At 43.1% G+C, this 19,050-nt stretch overlaps 1 protein-coding gene and 1 long non-coding RNA gene across 3 annotated transcripts in view; one reads left to right on the forward strand and one right to left on the reverse strand.

Moving 5' to 3' along the window:
• LOC147133362 (uncharacterized) overlaps positions 1 to 17,410 on the reverse strand; it is a 38,231-nt gene extending 20,821 nt beyond the window's left edge. The window contains exon 1 of the long non-coding RNA XR_015081931.1: positions 17,278 to 17,410. This is a non-coding gene — a long non-coding RNA (uncharacterized LOC147133362). The remainder of the gene's footprint in view (positions 1 to 17,277) is intronic.
• mtus2a (microtubule associated tumor suppressor candidate 2a) overlaps positions 1 to 19,050 on the forward strand; it is a 36,233-nt gene that overhangs the window by 2,247 nt on the left and 14,936 nt on the right. For both annotated transcript variants that reach the window (XM_086013493.1, XM_086013494.1), the window contains exons 2-4: positions 10,128 to 12,376; positions 12,506 to 12,758; positions 15,199 to 15,447. In XM_086013493.1, coding sequence (XP_085869619.1) covers positions 10,367 to 12,376; positions 12,506 to 12,758; positions 15,199 to 15,447 — 2,512 coding nt within the window. In that variant the 5' untranslated portion in view covers positions 10,128 to 10,366. The remainder of the gene's footprint in view (positions 1 to 10,127; positions 12,377 to 12,505; positions 12,759 to 15,198; positions 15,448 to 19,050) is intronic.

A 19,050-nucleotide genomic window follows, 5' to 3' on the forward strand; every position in this document is an offset into this window, starting at 1 on the left:
TTTTTTTTCTTTTGAATGTGACCTAAGACTCTTTTGTAGAAAGAAAATAGTTTCATTTGTCTGCTTCAATTGTGTTCGTCGTTTTAGTTGTGGCACTCTTGTTGCTTTGCTTTGACAAAAAAAAAAAAAAAAAAAAGGAAATATATTCAATACTGCAGTGGTTATTATGTTGTGAATTCAAATGTGTGACAGCATTATATTTGTAAGTGTGTGTAAAACAACAAAGAGGGCTGCAATTACTTTGCTAACCTTTTTTTTTTTTTTTTTGGACACTGTGAAAAGACGCAGTGCGTGTGCGCGTGTGCATCTGAGGTAGATACACACAAGCATGCGCACACTCCAAACTGCCTTTGTCTGGAAGGTGGCTTGCTTGAGCTCCTCCCCACAGCCACAGGCAGGTCACTAGATGAGGAGGTTGAACACATAGAAGCACGCCTCCGCTGCTCTCACTCTATTGTTTTGATAACTTGAAGGCCATCAATTTCAACGCCAACTCTGCAAAGGTTAACACCAACCATTTTGTCTCGAGCAGCAATGTAAAAAGCAAGCAAGCGTTGATGTCTATCTTTATCTGCTTGTTATTATATATTCGCATACTGACTGATAGCAATTCACATTCACACTTTCAGACAATTTCACCTTTTGGGTATTGCGGGAGTGCACCGGAAAAAATTGAGGGGGGCCACATAGAACCACATACTTCCTAACCTGTATGACAAACATGCTATTTTGAACATGGACAAAAAGCATGGAAAATATGTTTATCGTGCATGTAGAAAAGATTCACTCTCCTAGCCAAACAACAAAGGAAGCAAACAACAAAATAGCCATACACTAATTTCTCCCAGTGACTCTCTTGCATAATAATTACCTTTCAAGGACGGCACAAAACTGCTGGACAAGAAACCAACATAAAGTGCAAGAACTCATTTTGTACATTTTTTCCACAAATATCAACTTACTCAAAATTGTAATATTCATGAGGCACTATGATTGTCCTGTATATTATTCCAAATCCGCAAAACAATATTACGCCTACTCACTGTGTAGTACAGGGCAATATAAGACCCAGTGTAAGACATGTCTGTTATCAAGCGGTGATTGGTCGATGTTGCCCGCTCGGCATCCATTGCAGCCTGCTTATCCTGGAAGGGGGATTCCCCCATCTGCGGCCCCTTCCGAGGGTTTCTCATTTTTCCCCTGATGATGTTTTTTTTTTTTTTTTTTTTTTTTTTTTTTTTTTAAGTTTTTCCTTGCCCTGCTGTGGGTAAAGATTTGTCAACTGTGGGCATGTGGAAAAGCCCTTTGAGACTTTTCTGTGATTAAGGGCTTTATACATTAATTTGACTTAACTTGACAATTGGGTATACAGTATACAACTGTAAGTCCCCACCCCCAAATATATATATATATATATTTGTTTTTTGCCCATCCCTCCTATAGGCTATTCTCCTGTTTTATTTGACGTCCTATTTGATAAAAAAGTGAGCAGTCTCCCTCTCAAAGTCGTTGCTTTTTTCATAGCAACACCTGCTCCACTCCAATGAATGCGTAGCATCTTCTCTTTAGACAGCCAGTTGAACCCATTACCATATTTTTTTTTTTCCTACTACCATTACACCAACACCTTCAGCTCGCTCTATGATTTGCCTTCACCTCTCCCTCCCCCACTCTCCTGGTACTTCGTTGCCACTTGCTCATTTCGTTTACACACTTGCACATCACAAGGCTTGAGCGAAAATTCCACCCCAAACTCTTCCCCTCTCTCTCTTTCTATGCAGCACCTGTCGCTCTGGGTTTTGTGTTCTCTAAGAATAACAGACGTGACTCAGACTATAGAGTCTGTGCCTTCTTTATCCTCACTGTCTGCACATTTCCTGCTTTACGTCTGACGGTTTGGTACATTTGTGTGGGCAAAGGCCAACTTGCTGGCAGTCCCAACCACAATCCCACACGTTTATGGAATCCCTCGGCCGAATCAGCTCTGCATTTCAACTCCTCTCTCCTTTTCTTTGCTTCCTCATGTGAGAGTTAATGTTTTCCTCCAGGGTGGAGGGGCTTTGCTAATAACAATGCAGAGCCACCGTGCAGGAACTGACAACTTCCCCCCATGACACCCCTGTCGGGCTAACGGTCCGTCTGTGTTGTGGTGTGCTGGGCTCAATAAATCCATAAACACAAACCGCCAGGTTCAGCTCAAACACTGCATTCTATTTTTGCTTGAATTTATTTGCATTCCTGCGTCATTTCTCTCTTTTTTTTTGCTTTGTTGTTTTTATCCCGTTGTCCGTCCTCACAAGGTGCAGAGTCGAATTATTGCCACGCTTGGTAAAAGCAACATGTGACAAAACAATCCAGGATAAGGACTTGTTCATCAGAAGGGTTGACTGTGTGCGCGCCGTCAAATTGGTTCTTTTCTTCTTTGTCTCCTCTGCCGCGTGTCACCAACTGAGCGCGTAGGTGGCGCCTCGACAAACTGTGCATGTTTAACCGAATCTGTCCGTCATAGCGTTACCTTTTTAGAGGCGTTGATTGTGTTAATGAGTGTGCTATTTTTAGCAGGCGTGTAAACGGCAAGGAGTCAAACCTTTTGTGCGAGCGCCCGCATTGCTCATGAACGGGCAATAGCAATTCTTCCTCTCACTTGAGCAAATAAATCCCATTACTGGTCTACGAGTATTTTCTGATGCATTCTTAGCAGGTAGGCGACTTCGCCCGCCTGTGCGCAACGTGGAAATAAATCAGCTTTTATTGCAGATGATCCGATTCCCACTTTCTCCTCATTCATCAAGGTTTGAACACCCACTCTGACCCCAAATCCTGTTAGAGCCTGCCTTGTGATGACAAATGAATTCCCCTGGGCTACAATAAAGCATCAGAATATATCTGTGAGGGAAATGAGAGAGGAAGATAGGGGAGAGGGTGGATTATTGGGGTTTCTTTATGGATGAAAATGGGATTGATTATGTCAGCCTTCCTTGTTAACTCTGTATTATCATGATAAAAAATGGAATTGATGAGGGATTTTTGTTTTAGAAATGAAGTCAGACATATGTACAGAGTTACCCAATCACATATCCTACCAAAAAATAAATAAAAACAGTTTTAGACTGTGAGGTCAAGGGGATGAGTAGTAAAATGTCATCTTTTTAAAAACTGGATTAAATGGTAAACGGGCCTTCACTGGTATTGCGCTTTTCTGCCTTTCTGGACAAAGCGCTTTAACAATGTCTCCTTATTCATTTATGTATAGCAAAAAAAATGTGAATTGGGAGAACTGGGGGTTTGGTATCTTGCTATCGCGGTCATAAAAGCCTTTGAAAACGTTTCAAGTTCTTTACGTTGAGTGACACTTGAATATTCTGAACTGTTATAAAAAAAATTTAAAAAGGCACTGTAATAATACGATGCTAAACAATGATGGTTGAACGTCTTCACTGACAAAAGAGCATAATCAGTCACCTCATTTTCATTTTTTAAACATTCACAGTCGCTCAAGTGTTAGAAGGAAGTTCAATCAAAACACATTGACAACAAGACGCAACTGCTCCAGCAGCTAACCGCTGGGGCGCTGTCTAAGTAGCACTAGTAGCTAATGTCAGCAGTGGACTTCACCGTCTCGTCAGCTTTTTCAGTACATCGCCCCTATGCTCAGTCATCCACATGATTAGAGGCAGTCATTTCTGAGCTCAACCAATCATCTCGGGCTGGCGCGGAAGTGGAAAACTAGGTAACGATGGAAATTCCATTAGGCCATGCTGGAGTCTCCTGCTTTGCATATTTCATGTTACCTATGGTGTATATTGTTGTTCTCCTTGAGGCTAAACTTTTGGTATCAGAGCGTTTCAAAATAGTACGATTTTTCAGCTCTTTCAATTTTGTCATTTCCACTGCAACCCCATGCACCGCCCGCCATCGCTTATTTCACATCCACAAAAGCCAAAGGTACCCTTTGCTGATTCTATTGTGTCTTCCTCAAGCTCATCTCTCAGCTGTTTGGCAGAACTGAAGAAAGGACCGGAGGAGAATGGCTGCATGATTAAGCCCATCTCATTCCTCAATGGATGCTGTCACTAAGCTTCATCCTACTGGCGGATTCTAAGCACATGAAAGATAGTCAACGTGTCTAAGGAGGGAATTTCTACATTTGATGACAAGACAAGCAAGTTTTGTCGCGTAGAATTCTATTAGAATCAATTGTCTGGCGTGCTGTCGCAGAAAGGCACACATTTCACACACCGCTGAGCCGTGGGAAATGGTCTAAAAATACACGTGGATGAAAAGGCAGTCATTAGAGAATTAAAATCACACAAATACACTGTACTGTATGTGCAGTAGCAGAGTAGAGGGTGTTTATGTCAAGGGATAACTGCTACACTGCATTTTTATGCAAGCACAGCTCGGAATCTAATTATGTCATGTGCGACCACTCCACAGTCATAAATTACGGTTATGCACATGTCAACGCTTTTTCCATTTGTGTCGCCTGTTTCGCTTGCTCCTCACTCTCCTGGAATTCACACGTTGCGAGTGTGGATGAAACAGAGGAGATGCGACAGGAGTGTGAGCATAAGTGTGTGTACGTGTGCGAAGCGGGGTTCCCCCCTGGGACCACGCGGTGTAGAACCTGTCTGCTCTCCAGTGGGGGCAGGGGGGAGAGAGCAATAAAGCGAAGTGCCACAGACAAATGGCTTCTGTAATATCCACATGTGCTAGTGGACCCACAACAAAAGCGGTGAGAGAAGGCATGTGTGTGTGTGTGTGTGTGTGTGTGAGTGTGAGTACATGCAGGTAGTGGTTGGCTTTGCGCAAAACAATGGGCATCTCTTAGCTGCATCCAAATGAATCCAAATCATGGTTTAAATGTGACAGAGCTTATTTTGTGTGACGCACAAAAAGAAGAAAGCTAGCGTGACGGCTGGTCAGAGACGTGGGGAATGATGGCCAAAAAGTTCAACCTTGGTTTTATCGACAAATAACAGATTTTCCCACAAGCGTTCGGGAGACTTCAAATGTGTTTTTTGTCCATGCTATATTTAATGCATTGGAAATTATTTTGCACCTTCCTCCTAATACGTTTGAAAAATGAGATCTCTCTGATGCTCTGGAAGCTCCCTGCAGACCTTGGTTTGTGATGTAAGAAATGACTAACAAAAAAAAAAAGGCTTCATCTGTACATCTGTACTTCCTTAAAGGGAAATCAACCCAAACCAATTTTTTTTCAAGAATATGCTCCCCGCAGACCCACCCACTAGTTGAAACACGGCATTCTGATTAATATTGCGTTTGTGGAATATGATTTAAGCAGCAAAATCCACCCCTTTATAGTCATCTCAGGGGGCAGCCATTTTGTCACTTCTGTCGACTGAGAATGACATCACAAATGCTCAGGGCTCAGGTAGCGACCAATCACGGCTGACCTGTTTTCTGAAGCTGAGCCGTGATTGGTCGTTACCTGAGCCCTGAGCAGTTGTGATGTCACCTTCAGTCGACAGAAGTGACAAAACGGCCGCCCCCTGAGATGACTGTAAACGGGTGGATTAACTCTTAGTCCACAAATGCAATATTTATCGGAATGCCTTGTTTCAACTAGTGGGCTTGCATAGAACATATTCTTCAAAAAAAATGTTTGGGTTGACTACCCCTTTAAACTTGTTCTTGTTTTTTTCTTTTTATTTATTTTATTTTTTTTTTACTTTTTATAGCCACTGTAAGTCCTCCGTAACATACAAAGCTTGTCTCTTAGCCGAGGTGCATCATTTCAACATACTTTCTTAGAGCAATTACTGTACTTTTCAGTGAATAATTAGAAAATGTAAGTAGGTGAATTTGTGAGGCTCAAATATGCGTCGGGGGATTCTGCACATGACATGTTCTGGCCTGAAAAGACAACTAAAAAGGATTCTCGCTTTGAAAGTTTTTGGACACCACAATGTTACCATTTAAACATTAGAGGCCATAAGGCCGCACACTAATTCAGTGAGACATCACTACAACTGTATGCTTTCGCTCAGCAACACCCCGCCCCGCATTAATATAATTAGATTCATAAGAACTTCAGGCCATCCTCCCATGTGACGAACAAAAACCTTCCCAACCCTGTCCCGGCATTACACACATTACACTACCTGCAAAAGCGTCCCCTCCCCCCACCGTTCCGACCATGCCAGAAAAGCAACCTGGCAAAATGACAGATTTTACAGGAAGCGTATATTGTAAGAGGCTGCAGTCAAAACGATTATGGGGGAACTCAGCATTGATATAAAAGCAGAACGCCTCTCCGGCAAAGTGTAGCTTAACCGCAGTTGTACGCATTACACTACCCAAAGTCATTGATTCACATATGACGCTCACAGTATGTCAACAAAGGGAATTGTGTAGGTGTATCTTATTCACAATGTGATATTGCGACACAGTTGCAGATTGTCCATGTGTTCTCATGTAAACCTAAACCTAATATGACCTACAAACATGACTAACAAAATTTGTTGGAAACATGATCGCCACTAACGTTCTAAAGGATAGCTAAAAAAATAACTTGGCTCACATCGCACAACATAATATGGAAGCGTGTTGTCCTGTCAATGAGGGCTATTACGTGCTCATTAGCAGTCTATAAGAGAAGTTGCCTTCATTAAACTCATTCACTCTGCTCTTGTGATCTATTCGAAAACAAACAGACCTCTATAGCTCTTCCTATGGATGAAATATTAACATCCATTAGTAGCTGTAGCACTCCTGCGACAACTCTCCGGTGTAATCACGATCTCCATCTTCTCTCTACATCATCTCCCACAAACAACCATTCTTGCTTGAATTTAAAGATAACATTTAGAGCAGAAGAAGCAGTCTCTTGATTTCCTGTTCTGTTAACTTGTTGGATGACGTCAAGATTAATTTTGGACACTTCTGAGATTAGATGAGATTTAGCTCTGGTTTTCATTGCCTTAGGGATGTGGTTATAGACTACTAACAAGGACATGCCTGCTTTAGATGGGTTGACTGTATCTCTTGTTAACAATCCAGACCTTCACCCGGTTATTTTTGGACCTGTGAGATGTGTTTGTATAGCATTGGGAGTCGCGGTTGATGCGCAACACAATGTATGCAGTATGCACGAGCTGACGGTTTAAAAGCATCCCGCTAACCTTCAGAAGTGACTGCCTCTTTCTGGCGCTGACCTTTCCTCGCTCACCAAAGAGCATAGGTGGATTCTGTCGTTCTCACGGACGATATTGCCATGACAACAGAAGCAGGGCTGCGCTTTTTGTTTTGGTTTTGCATCTTACATTTCTCCCCGTGGAGTTCAGGTGTCATGCGAAGCAAAGAAAATCTTTCTGACAAATACTCCTACCTTGTTCACCTCAGGCTCGTGACCAGGAATCCTCAGTCGGTCTTATTTTATTCATTTGGGGGGGAATGAAAAAAACTTTTATTCACACTGTATTTCATAATGTTAATGAGTCTTTTTTTAACCAATGGAGAGTCGCTGGTGTTTTATTAATAATTCAAAATAAATTGGGCAACGCCCTTACTAGCCCTAAATCTATTAATTCTAACCCGCAACTCAACCCTATCGAAAACAAAAGATACTGCAAATCCTTTATATCTCCCACTATCAGTTCCTGTTTGTGAAATGGCCAGGATTTATAATACTTTTGTCCCAATGCCATGCGTGCATAAACTCTGGCCATGTTACAAGTGTATACGAAACACAATTCATAGGACTATTAAATGTCTAATATTTCTTGTTAGAATTTCAGCTCTTTCTTATTTCTTATATACGTCTCCTATTTAGCTTTCTTATTAGCATAGGGCAGAGCGACCCAAGGGAAGACCCTGACACATTTTTTTTCCCCAGGTTCAATCTCTGGCGGCAATTCCATATTATATCTGTCTAAATCAGGTTGCATCCACATTTATTTAGACAATGTATTCAATGATACAGGTTTCATCTTTTTATTCCTGCCAATGCTTGTCACCAGATTGATGCAGTCTTTGGGCTCAACATCCAATGAGTGCTGTCACCAGCGCGGCGAGCACCGCTGCATCAACATAGGATTCACCAGCCATGATGGCATCTCAATAAATTCTCCCCTTAACACACTTGCACTCTCTCTCGCCTATCCTTCTGCTCCCCTGGCTTTTCAAATTATTTCTGTGTATGCTCCTATAATTAGCTAATCATTTGTTTGCGTGTACCAATTGAGGGTAAATATTAGCAGAGAGACAGAGTAGAGCAGAGAGCAGGCTGATAAGCTTTATAATTTATTTGGGTGCTTGTCTACCGACATGATTTGCTTCTCATTTCGCAGCAGTTTGTGTTCCAAACACAATGCAAATTTGGAATAATGTCAGAAATAAGTGGCTTCTATCTGTAGTAGGGGAAAAAAATGTAGAATGGTAAGTTAAACCATTTTTATAGTTATACCATGCAGCACTGTTCTATTCAGTATACACATTACTGTTTGGAACAATATCTGATATGTATTGTATGAGCCTGCGATGGCTCTGTCAAGTAGGTAAGTAAGGTACTGTACAAATATTTTGATATCAGGCTAGCGAAATCTTGTTAGAACAAAAAATAAATCACCGATAGCCAAGAGAAATAAAGCATAGAGACAAAATGTTGTGTTCTGGCCACCAATTGAGGGACTGCATTCTCCTCCCTACAATAACAGAAGTTATTGTGGTAGCCCTCTCTAAATGCATATAAGAATGCATCATTCTGAACTTCCCTGCTTGTTGGAAACCAGACCTCATATTCAAGTTGCCACACCTTCGACAACATTATGAGCTAAATACATTTGACCAAAGGTAACCTCACAATGGCCACAAAAGTCAGAAGCTGCCATCTTTGCCGTTCTCTCAGCATCACACGAAGAGAGGCCACCTGCTATTGAGTACTGATGCCCCTGCTCTACTTATTATTAAACTGCAGGAGCTCAGCTCGCAAACTTGGAATCTACTCAAGTATTCATGACAATGAATTGGAAAAACATAGTTGCTCAAGGCATGACTGCCCTGGTCATGCAGTGCACGGACGGGTGACTTAATATAGTTATGATAGTACTGCAGTATTGCAGGGACAGCAGTCCATGTCCGCCTCACAGTTTTGGGTTTGAATGTCAGCTGCAACCTTCCTGAGTGGAATTTATATGCTTACTTGTCTGACTTGTCTTGCTTCCTGCGACATTCCAAAAACGTGCATGTTAGGTCCATTGAAGACTAAATTGTCTATATTGTTAACCTAATGACATGATTACCCAAGTCGGCATTTTGGAAGAAACAAGAAAACACGATTCTAAGCAAGCACAATCGTTGTTTTTGTTTTTATATCTGTTTTTTTGGGGGGGTGAGTTGGGGTATTTTTGTTGCAAAGAAAGTGGGTGTTCTGTTCTGTTCTGTTCTGTTGTTGAACACGAGCGACTTGCGGTAGAATCAGCCATATGGTGTGCTCGAGGAGAGTGTTAACCCCCTGTGGGGATCAGGACAACAATATGGATTTATCCGCACTGAGCTGGTGCTTTGCTTTCGCTCTTCAACGCTAGCATGCTTTCGCCTGCTCGCAGAATGCTGAAACTTAGCCACTGTTACACACTCTACCATGTATGAAAACAAATACATCTGAAGCGTGACACTGTTTTGTGCCAGGTTTTTGTAAATTTCAGTGTCTCTGAAGGAAAGGGCTCATTACAAATCATTTTACCCCCTTCTTCTTCTTCCTCTTAACCTCTCTGAGTCATCCCCGGAGTAATTCCAGTCTTACAAACAAACAGTGCAGCCCGAGCCTCCCTCCTCACTCATCTCAATGCTTCTCCATGAATTTATAATTGATGGACCTGTACCTGAACATGTAACACTCTTGCTTTTACATTTTGAACACACAATGATTTTAACTGCAGTTATAGGACAAGCAAAACAAACGCTACTGAGAGACTTAAACTACCGGTATGTGATGCAACCAACAACTTATGATGATGAGGTTTTCTTTGAAATTGGCTTCCCCTGATACTCCACACACAGAAAATATGATTTTAGAAATTGCTTTTAAAGTTATTATTGATTTTTAAGTTATTCTACAAATGAACTGAGCTTGTTGTCTTACACTTTTTTTTTTCTTTCAGATTGAAGAGTCCTCAATGCAGAGTCATCACACAATGAATGAGTGGTGAGCTGATATAAAAAATAAATTATTAATGAAACTCTATATTTGGAGGACCACATCACAGCATCAAAGACAACCAGAACAAAATAAAACAGAGAGGTTTCGAAATCAATCAATGGCCTTAGGCTACGAAATTTCCTTTGGGATTAATAAGGTATCTGCCTGGTATCTTTAAGTGCTCAAAAGAAACTGATCAAAATGAGCATCCCAACTAGTTTCACGGGACATGGGGTTGTTGAGAGAGCGGAGAAGATCACAAACAAAGCTCAAATCCAATTCCCTCACACTGGCGATGACAATGCCAATCAATTAACTTCTTTGAGCGATCAAGGAGGATTGCTTGAGGACACAGGGTGCAATACGACCTCGCTCCCACCTTTGGTATCACAAAGTGAATCCCACGACAAGATGATAATCTGGGGCTCTGAGCAGCAATGTTCAGAGCCTGGCCTCAGAGAGATTGAGCTTGTGAAGTGTCCGGACATACACGCGTTCTTGAGAAACCCAAATGCAGAGGACGATGATGACGAAGATGGGGGAAGCACAGGAGAAGGTAAAGATGAGGGTCCCATGTCAATATCCTCCAGTTCAACCGCCAGTTCTACTTCAACTGGGGTGCGGAGGAACGACAACGACAGCAACAAAGTGGAGAACAGAACTCGGAGGGACAAAGAGGAGTGGAAAAAGAATACATGTCAAAGTACAGAGCAAGACACTTGTGAGGTAGGCTTAACCGAAGAAGAAAACACCAACACAGGTAGAGGAGGGCTCAAGCAATCCAAGTCAGAAACAAATGTGTTTGTCTCCAATCTATCCACAATAAGACTCAGTGGAAGTCTGTCCAGCACCCTGGATTCTAGTCGAGAAACCTTTATCTGTCTGCCCAGCTCTAAGACCGACATTTGTTATGCCAACAACACTACCTCAGCCCAAGCTCTAAGAAGAGCAGCTCACGTAGATAACAACCCTCCACCATTGTGTTATCAGGACAAACACGATCAATGCAACAGTCAGGCTGACAGACAAGATGAGAGAAGTCAGTACAGAAATGGATCATCCTCTGGTGGTGGTCTGGGCCAAAGAAGAAGGGCTGGATTTGAGGAAAGGGTTCTACCTCCGAGGCAACAACAGCTTGTCAGACCCCTGTGTCAGTCAGAAATGGGTAGAGCTCAAAACTTAGCAGAGCTTAGTGGTCACGGTGCTGAAGTTGGGCGACCACCCTCCGACAACACCGCAACAGTTTCACCGAGTCACGCTCACAATGGGTCCAACAAAAAGCTTACAAAATCATCTTTACGTGAACCATCAGATTTTTCACACCTGTACAACACTTACGGAGTCTTCCAATCCAGACAACCCAACCAGGCAGTCAAAAAGGAGGTTTTATTAGTGGAAAAGCAGCCAGGTTCAATTACAAAGTCTACTTCAAACGCCTCCAAATCTTCCACTCTGGAGAAGAGACCCCAGACTCAGTTCACCTACAGACGGAATTGCTCCAGTCCCAAAAGGACATTTACGCCTCCCCACTCCCCTCTCAGGACACCCCAGGGCTCACCGAACAGGCAAGCCTCAATGCACCTCATCTCTAAGGATGCACGTAGCGGAGTTCAACACATCCCATCAGGAGGCAGCCCTGATGTAAAGCCATCAGCTCAGGGCCACGGCAGTGTTTGCATGAGAGCAGCAGTTACAACCAACATAAATCCAACTGGAATCCCCAAAGCGCCTCTAAACAACCAGCAAAGCACCCCCAATTCAAGCCATAACTCAAGCCCCAAAGAGAGCTCTCCTTCACCGAAACTTAAACCTAAAGGAGTCCGCCCAAAAATCATCACTTACATTCGTAAAAATCCTCAGTTCAAGCCTCAGGCTGCTGACGGACCTTATCAGGTATCTTCTTTACCAGCAAGGTTGTCCACATACACACATGGTGTAGGTGCAACGCCTACTTCCTTCAATGATATTCCTAAAGACCCCTTCAAGCCTGAAAAAGAAAGCAGAGGGGCATCAGTACTCAGTGCCTCCAACTTGCTTTACGACAAGTACCACAAAGACATGCAAACAAATATCTTCCCATCAGGATTGTTGAGTCGGAGTATCCGGGCTCCGGGACATACAAACACCGTCCCGCAAACTCATACCCATAGCTATACAGCGCCCCCAAAGCTGGCCGGCAAAACAGGGGACTTCTATGGAGCACACTCAGAGGTAGGTGTTCTGTGCTCAAGTTACTGATTTTTTTTTTTATTTAAAGTGAGTGAATATTCTCATCTTAATTTCTGATCAGACACCAAATATGAGTCATTATAATCGAGGTATTGTATCCATCATATTTAGGTCGGAAGATCAGCCAGTTGTAAAGAGAGCTCTGCAGAGGACCCGCTACAGCTTCGGACAGCTGCTCAGACCGGAGGTAGTGGAAGTCTCTTGCGCTCTGGCAGAGGTCTGCGTTTAGGCCTCGGAGCTGTGAACAGGACAGCTTCAGGTGCAGTCAAGGGCAAAGGACCTAGTCAAAGTCAGAGGTCAACAATCAGCCAACAAATCCAACAAGTCGGCCCAGCAGCCAGCCAGAAGAGCCACAATACCGCAGGTAAAAAAAATCCAATTTCATTTAATCTACCAGAAATTTGACACACCAGAAAGTTGTTATCTGTCTGCTCCTTTGCAGCAGTGAGTAGATGTGGTAGGACTGCTCTGACAAATTTGGCCTGTGATGAAAGCGGCTCATTAAAATGCATTCGCTCAAATTCTGGTTGATCCGTTTGGAGGATTTCAAGATGCTCTGAGGGGAAATGTCCTGCTCCAAGAGGCTGCGTCTATGAAGCAAAATTAATAAATAGCCAATCCGTTTTCATTTCCCCTCCTTGAGTTTAATTTCTAGTTCAGACAATTCACTTCCTACCCTTGGCACCTGCAGTCCAAATTATGTTGCAGAACGGCTGTCACTGTTACACAGAAGCTAGAAATGTGCTCATCCTTGGACCGACTGATGGGTTGAAATCCCATTTCTCACCTACATACATATTTAAACGGCTCTCGCCCTGGGTCTAATAACATGAAAATGAAGCTGGAAATACAGGCTTGGAGTGAAACACATCCCTAGATATAAATGTATCGCATATACATTATATACATACAGATTTTATGAGCATAATGCTATCATGTGCGCTATCGTCTTATTCTAATCTCAGTTGATTCATGCTGTTTGGCCTTCTGGGACCTGCCGGCTTTGAAGTGAACTCCAATTAACTCTTAATTAATGTCACTAGTTTCCCGCTGCATCCATCTCACGCCCTGCTGCTGCCAGTCCTACAAACACTGCATGCAATCTAACATTTTGTACAGCATTAGTTCCCATTGAGATATGACCAGCCCTGCACTCTCATTTCCTCTTCAGATTCATGTGTGTTTTCAAATCGGCTGCAGGATCGCTGGTGTTCAGGTTTAAGTGGATATTTGTCAGAATTTATTCTGTCACTACACACTTGAAGAGGAGCACCAGAAACAGGGACAGGAGGAAAATTGGGACATTTATCTTTGATGATCCAGAGTTGCGCCCTCGAGAGCAGCGAGCTCCAATCTAATACTCAGCGCAATGGGCTAAAAGGCTGACAAGGAGCAAAGAGGTGGAGCAGCAGCAATGATAGCACCTTCAGATTCCAGACTGCCCACTTTTCCCTATACTGCTAGACACAAACAGAGCTCACATTTTCCCTCATAAAATGTTTGCATTCATGGATTGATGCGTTGGAGGCTCTGCGGCGCCCAGTGGAGAGTTGTGGCAATTGGAGAAGAAACGAGGGCTTCCTGCCTTATCTCTGCAGCCAGCAGGGGATAATGTTTTAGCCTGATTCTAGCTAGACCTTGCGAGGCCCAAAGGAGTGTGTGTGTGTGTGTGTGTGTGTGTGTGTGTGTGTGTGTGTGTGTGTGTGTTTACCATGGGGGAGGATTTCACTCCTTGTCCAACAAAAATTAATTATTTCGTTTATGGGGGTTTTTTTTGGCCTCTCGTGTATTTCTTCGATTGATTGGCTTGACTGAAGGATTTATTGTCAAACAAGCTAAGCCACAAATTGCTCTATGCATTTTAAACCTTGTGACAATGTTGGCATTAGCTAAAGTACTTGCGCCCGCAAGGAGGACCACACAAAGCCAAAAGCAGCTGTGAGCAGCATTTATAATTCTTAAAATTGTGGACTGAGCAGAGTAAAAACAGAGAAGCCCACAGAGAGCAAAATCAGCACAGAATGATGAACGATTGCACTGGAAATAAACATCACAGCTATGCAGTATTACCCTTCTGGAAACATGTACACTCTGCTGAATAATGCCCAATTTCTGCTTGACAAAGTATGGTTTGGTCGGTATATGTTTTCATTGGGATTTTGAGTACCAAAAAAATAATTGCACAGGTACCAAAAGGGTGGCTTTCGATGCATGAAAAAGCAAAAAGCACGTATTTACTGTTAAAGGTTTGTCAAAAATGGAGAGCACAATTTTGTTGATTGAATTAATTCGATTAGGGTTAAAATGTGGCACACTGCTGTGATGTGACACTGCAGTTAACCCGCCTATTGGCTGTTGACTTGTCACAAATTCACCCATTTGTGTTTTTTTCAAGCGGATCCCATACTCAGCTATTCATGGAACTGTCAACTAACTAGTCAGTTTTTTAGCTCTTTTTGTTAAGTCATAAGATGCCCTCTGATGGAGACTAAGATCTTTTTATGTCGAGCAGGAGTTAAGTTAGAAGACCTCCAAGACCGCATGCGTTTGTTTTTGCTCTACTGAATTATTTTTTAAGGGTAGTTTGGAAGATGAATTTGCAATGATATTCAAGTGTTGTAGAATCATAGTATGTGGTCAATTATGAACATTTTTTTCACTTTTGTTTCGTATTCGCAGTAGGGCAATGTTTTTCAATAGCTGATGGTTGTTCTGCCTTCTTACTCTCTTCTCTGCTTTTATTCAGCAAACCGTTTATTTGAGAAAATTTGTTGATTTATTTATTTTTTTGCATGTTATTCTAGCTGACGATGAGGTTTTCACGCTTCATGCTCCCGAGGCGCCAGCATCAGCACAGGCGCAGGGCATGACCTCCAGGTCCCTGCTTCCCAAAGCAAACCAGTCTGGACTTCGCGCCCCTGGCTTCAGCTCCACCCGACTACCCGTGGGCCGCCTGGCAGCGTTTGGCTTCGTCAGGAGTTCGAGCGTGTCCTCCGTTTCCTCCGCACACTCCGCCGACAGCACACAGAATGACCCGAGCAGGACGGCTCACCGTAAGTCACAACATCTCATACCTTGATTTTTAGATCCGTTTTGTATAAATAGCCAGAGTTGCGCAATGACGGACACCAGTTTTGCTGACGATTGACGGGACACCTTTTAAAATTACGAACTGACGAATGACGGACGTGGGTTATCAACCGTCGCTGTAATCGTCACTAACCGCATACGGAGTAACTGGCCGTCACTGACAAACATTTAAGACGCCCGTTTTGGGACGTTTTTTGCGGGACCGACTAACGGACTACTGACGGACTATCTGACGGACTTAACTGACGAAATGACGATTGCAATTCAGTTCGTCGCGAAAAATGACGGATGACGATTGACGGTCCAGCAAAATGTAGTAAAATGTCCGCCTCTGTAAATAGTGCTGACATAAAAAGGTGGGATGAAGTTGTGCCACGAATATTCCGCCTTTGAAGGTAGTATCAGAGCCCCAACTGAGGTAGAATGGCATCTGTGTATAAGGGAATGGCGGAATGTCAGGACAGCGGTGTGCACTTTCACATTTCTCCTGCTTTGCGGTGAAGCACTGTGTAAAAGCGCGTAAAAAGCACAGGCAGATGCATTTCGAAACACTGCGCTGCAGCTTTATCACTACACGAGAGTGTCATTATCATCACCATCTTGTTTTCATTACCCCTTGTACGCCTCATTTGCATAAATACTCCCCATCCACATTCATTACGTCGTATTTACAGCTAAAGCTGCTTTCTTCTTAACATCTTTTAACACAGCTTCATGAGGGCTTATCGTGTTGGGTATTAGATCCACCGGTAGAGACTTTTGGGCCGTTGATTTTCTTCAACTGTGAAAGATGATATTGACCAAACTGTGCGCTTTATAACACCAGTTTTGTTTTAAATGATTGCAGCGATGTATTCTTTTTTTATAGACCAATAATTCCGCCGGAGTCAGACATCATTCGCCAAGATAACTGCTGCCTACTCATGTTTTAGGCTGCTGCATTGACTGTGCAGAACCGAAACGTTGCGGGACGTCAAGTGTACGCTGGTCCGGTTAGTTGGCTGAATTTGGAATAACTGCATGTGTTTTTAATGTGACCTACATAGCTTGCTTGCTCTTTCTCTCCCAGTTACAGCTGACGTAAGCTCCTCAGCGCTGGCGTACGTCACGTTCCCTGTTACGTAATCCCTCTTCTCCCTCGTTTCCCCTGAGCACTTGTTTCATCTCTCCTGTCACCCTCTCATTGGTTGATCATGAGTGCAATCTGTGTGCCAATGTGGGGGAGGCCCTTTCTTAACAACTAAAAGGAAAACAGGAGGATGAATTCAGCATCTCGGTACCAGGAAAGAAGGCGAATTCATGTTCTTATCAATATTCAATGACTTGGACTGACGGGCAAGAACAGTCACACAAACCTCTGAGTTTACTTACCATCCTTAAAGTAAATATATGCACATTTCTGAATCTTGGTGTCAAACATTTATCGGGCTATTTTTCTCACATGCTCTACGCAAAACAGAATCAGCTGACCATCTGATCGATAACTGAAAAACAAACACTGCCTTCTTATTTCAAGGGGCAATTGGGAGACTAGATAAGCATCTGGAAAGTGACGTTTTGTGCTGATTTACATTTTAGATATTGCCACTTCTGACTATAAATAACCGCACTGTAAAATTGGCACGTAGCCCAAGGTGTTGTGGGAAATAATGAGCTTCTGAGTGACTGAGCAAGATGGTAACATGACGATTAGAAGGAGAACATTGCACTAGTAATCATGGTTTCTAACTACCGCGGGCATCTTTCCACACTGTTTTCGTGTGCGTCTGTGTTGGGATGAGTGTTTGCAATACCTTTTTTTTCTCCCCCTCATCACGCAGGGATCGTTTCCCCTCACGGCACACTCCGAAATCCGATCAAAGGGCAGTCAGATTGACAGATGAGTTTTCACACATCCTTCCAGCGTTAGTCAGGGGACTTGTACCAACCCAGAAACTCATTCTGAAACAAAGAGAATAGAAACCGGGCTCAGTTGCTCATTCGCGTCATTGATCCACAGAAAAACAGCCTCCATTTGGGCTCCGGATGATCCAGAAAGGAGCAATCATTAAGGAATAGAGCGATATGGGGACATGGGTTGCCAAGCCTCAGTAATGTGGGTTACGGGACAATCCCCGTGAGTTTAAGCTCCCCACCATCAAAGCTGATCAAAGATGTCCACATTTCATCTGAATATTCCATTTCTGCCAGCACCTATTGGCCACTTTGACGATAAAGTTTCTTTATAAATGTGTAAATGTGGAAAAACTTGGGGACAAGGCAGCTCAACGATGCCGATATGTTTTGATGGCTCCGTCGAGTGGAAACGATCACACCCATCACGTCTCCGTATGACTTTACACTTCATTGTTTTGGCAAGCCGTACTAAATCATTGAAGCTGTCACAAAATCGTTTAGTTGGACACGCTGAACGCTCTGCTTTGGACCCCTCGGGCGCCAGAAATGGTAGCGTCGAACACGCATTATAAATCAGTGGCAGGAAAAGCAATCGAATGCAGTTCACAAACAATGCGCTTGCATATAAAGCTGCGTGTAAGTATGACATTCTATCAACAGTGGAGTTATACGTTATCGCCGAACATTGATTAGCCATTAGCGCAATCCTGTCGTCATCCTAGTGCTGACATCCCCAAGGTGTTTCAGCGCGAGCGACGCGCCCATGCATGTCAAGTACACTGGGAATACGCTGTTAATCCCGCTTTGATTGACAGTTTCTGTTACAGAGTTGGGGGAGGGGGGGGGAACGGAGGAGTGAACACGATGGAAATTCAATAGTCCAAACAAATACAGCATTAGCATTAATAAAATAACAGGGAAGTAGGTCTACTTTATGAGGGAAGGCTACGGCACGGTCCCAGGGAGGAAATGCGCGAGAGGGAAACGAGAGCAATGTCGAGAGGCTGGCACCAGGAGGAGAGTGGATGTTGCACCGCAGATGCCACGGCTGCGAGCTAAGAGCTGGCGAGTGACTCATGCTAGCTCGCCGTGACCAGATGGTTTCCGTGGCGCATGTGTGCATAGAGTATAGATACACACTAGAGGAGAAGAAAATGAGATGGCCAATTAGATATGGATGCCACTTGGCAGCAAAAGGAAGAAAAAGTATCATGGCAGCCGTGACGGCGTTGACGCCTGAGCTCACACTTAATTTCAACCATGTTCATGCTTATCATTTATCACAGCATCCTTTTTTACACTTGATTAGGACACAAAGTACTCTTATACTCATGCGTGCTAGTAACCTAGCTAACATAAAACCTTCACAGGATCATATTATATTTCATAAGGGTTTTATAAGAGTGAGACTTCCCCATTTAAGACAATTAGGATATACAGTATACAAAGTCACTTTTGATGTGATACAATTCTACCCAATGTTTAATTTAGCATACCAGATACACATCTGAGTGTGACACTTGAACGCCACTGCAAAGCTTGGGACCCATTTCAACACGGCTTTGTACGGAAAACTCTCAAACTCTTTTGTCATCATATTTCAGAGTCAGAAAATGTGATGCATTTAAATGATTTATTCCAATTTTGCTCACAGCGCTTCTGTAATGGGG

The sequence above is a fragment of the Filicampus tigris genome, chromosome 17 (assembly GCF_054856515.1).
Source record: "Filicampus tigris isolate MCC_2025a chromosome 17, RoL_Ftig_1.0, whole genome shotgun sequence".
Taxonomy (NCBI): Eukaryota; Metazoa; Chordata; class Actinopteri; order Syngnathiformes; family Syngnathidae; genus Filicampus; species Filicampus tigris.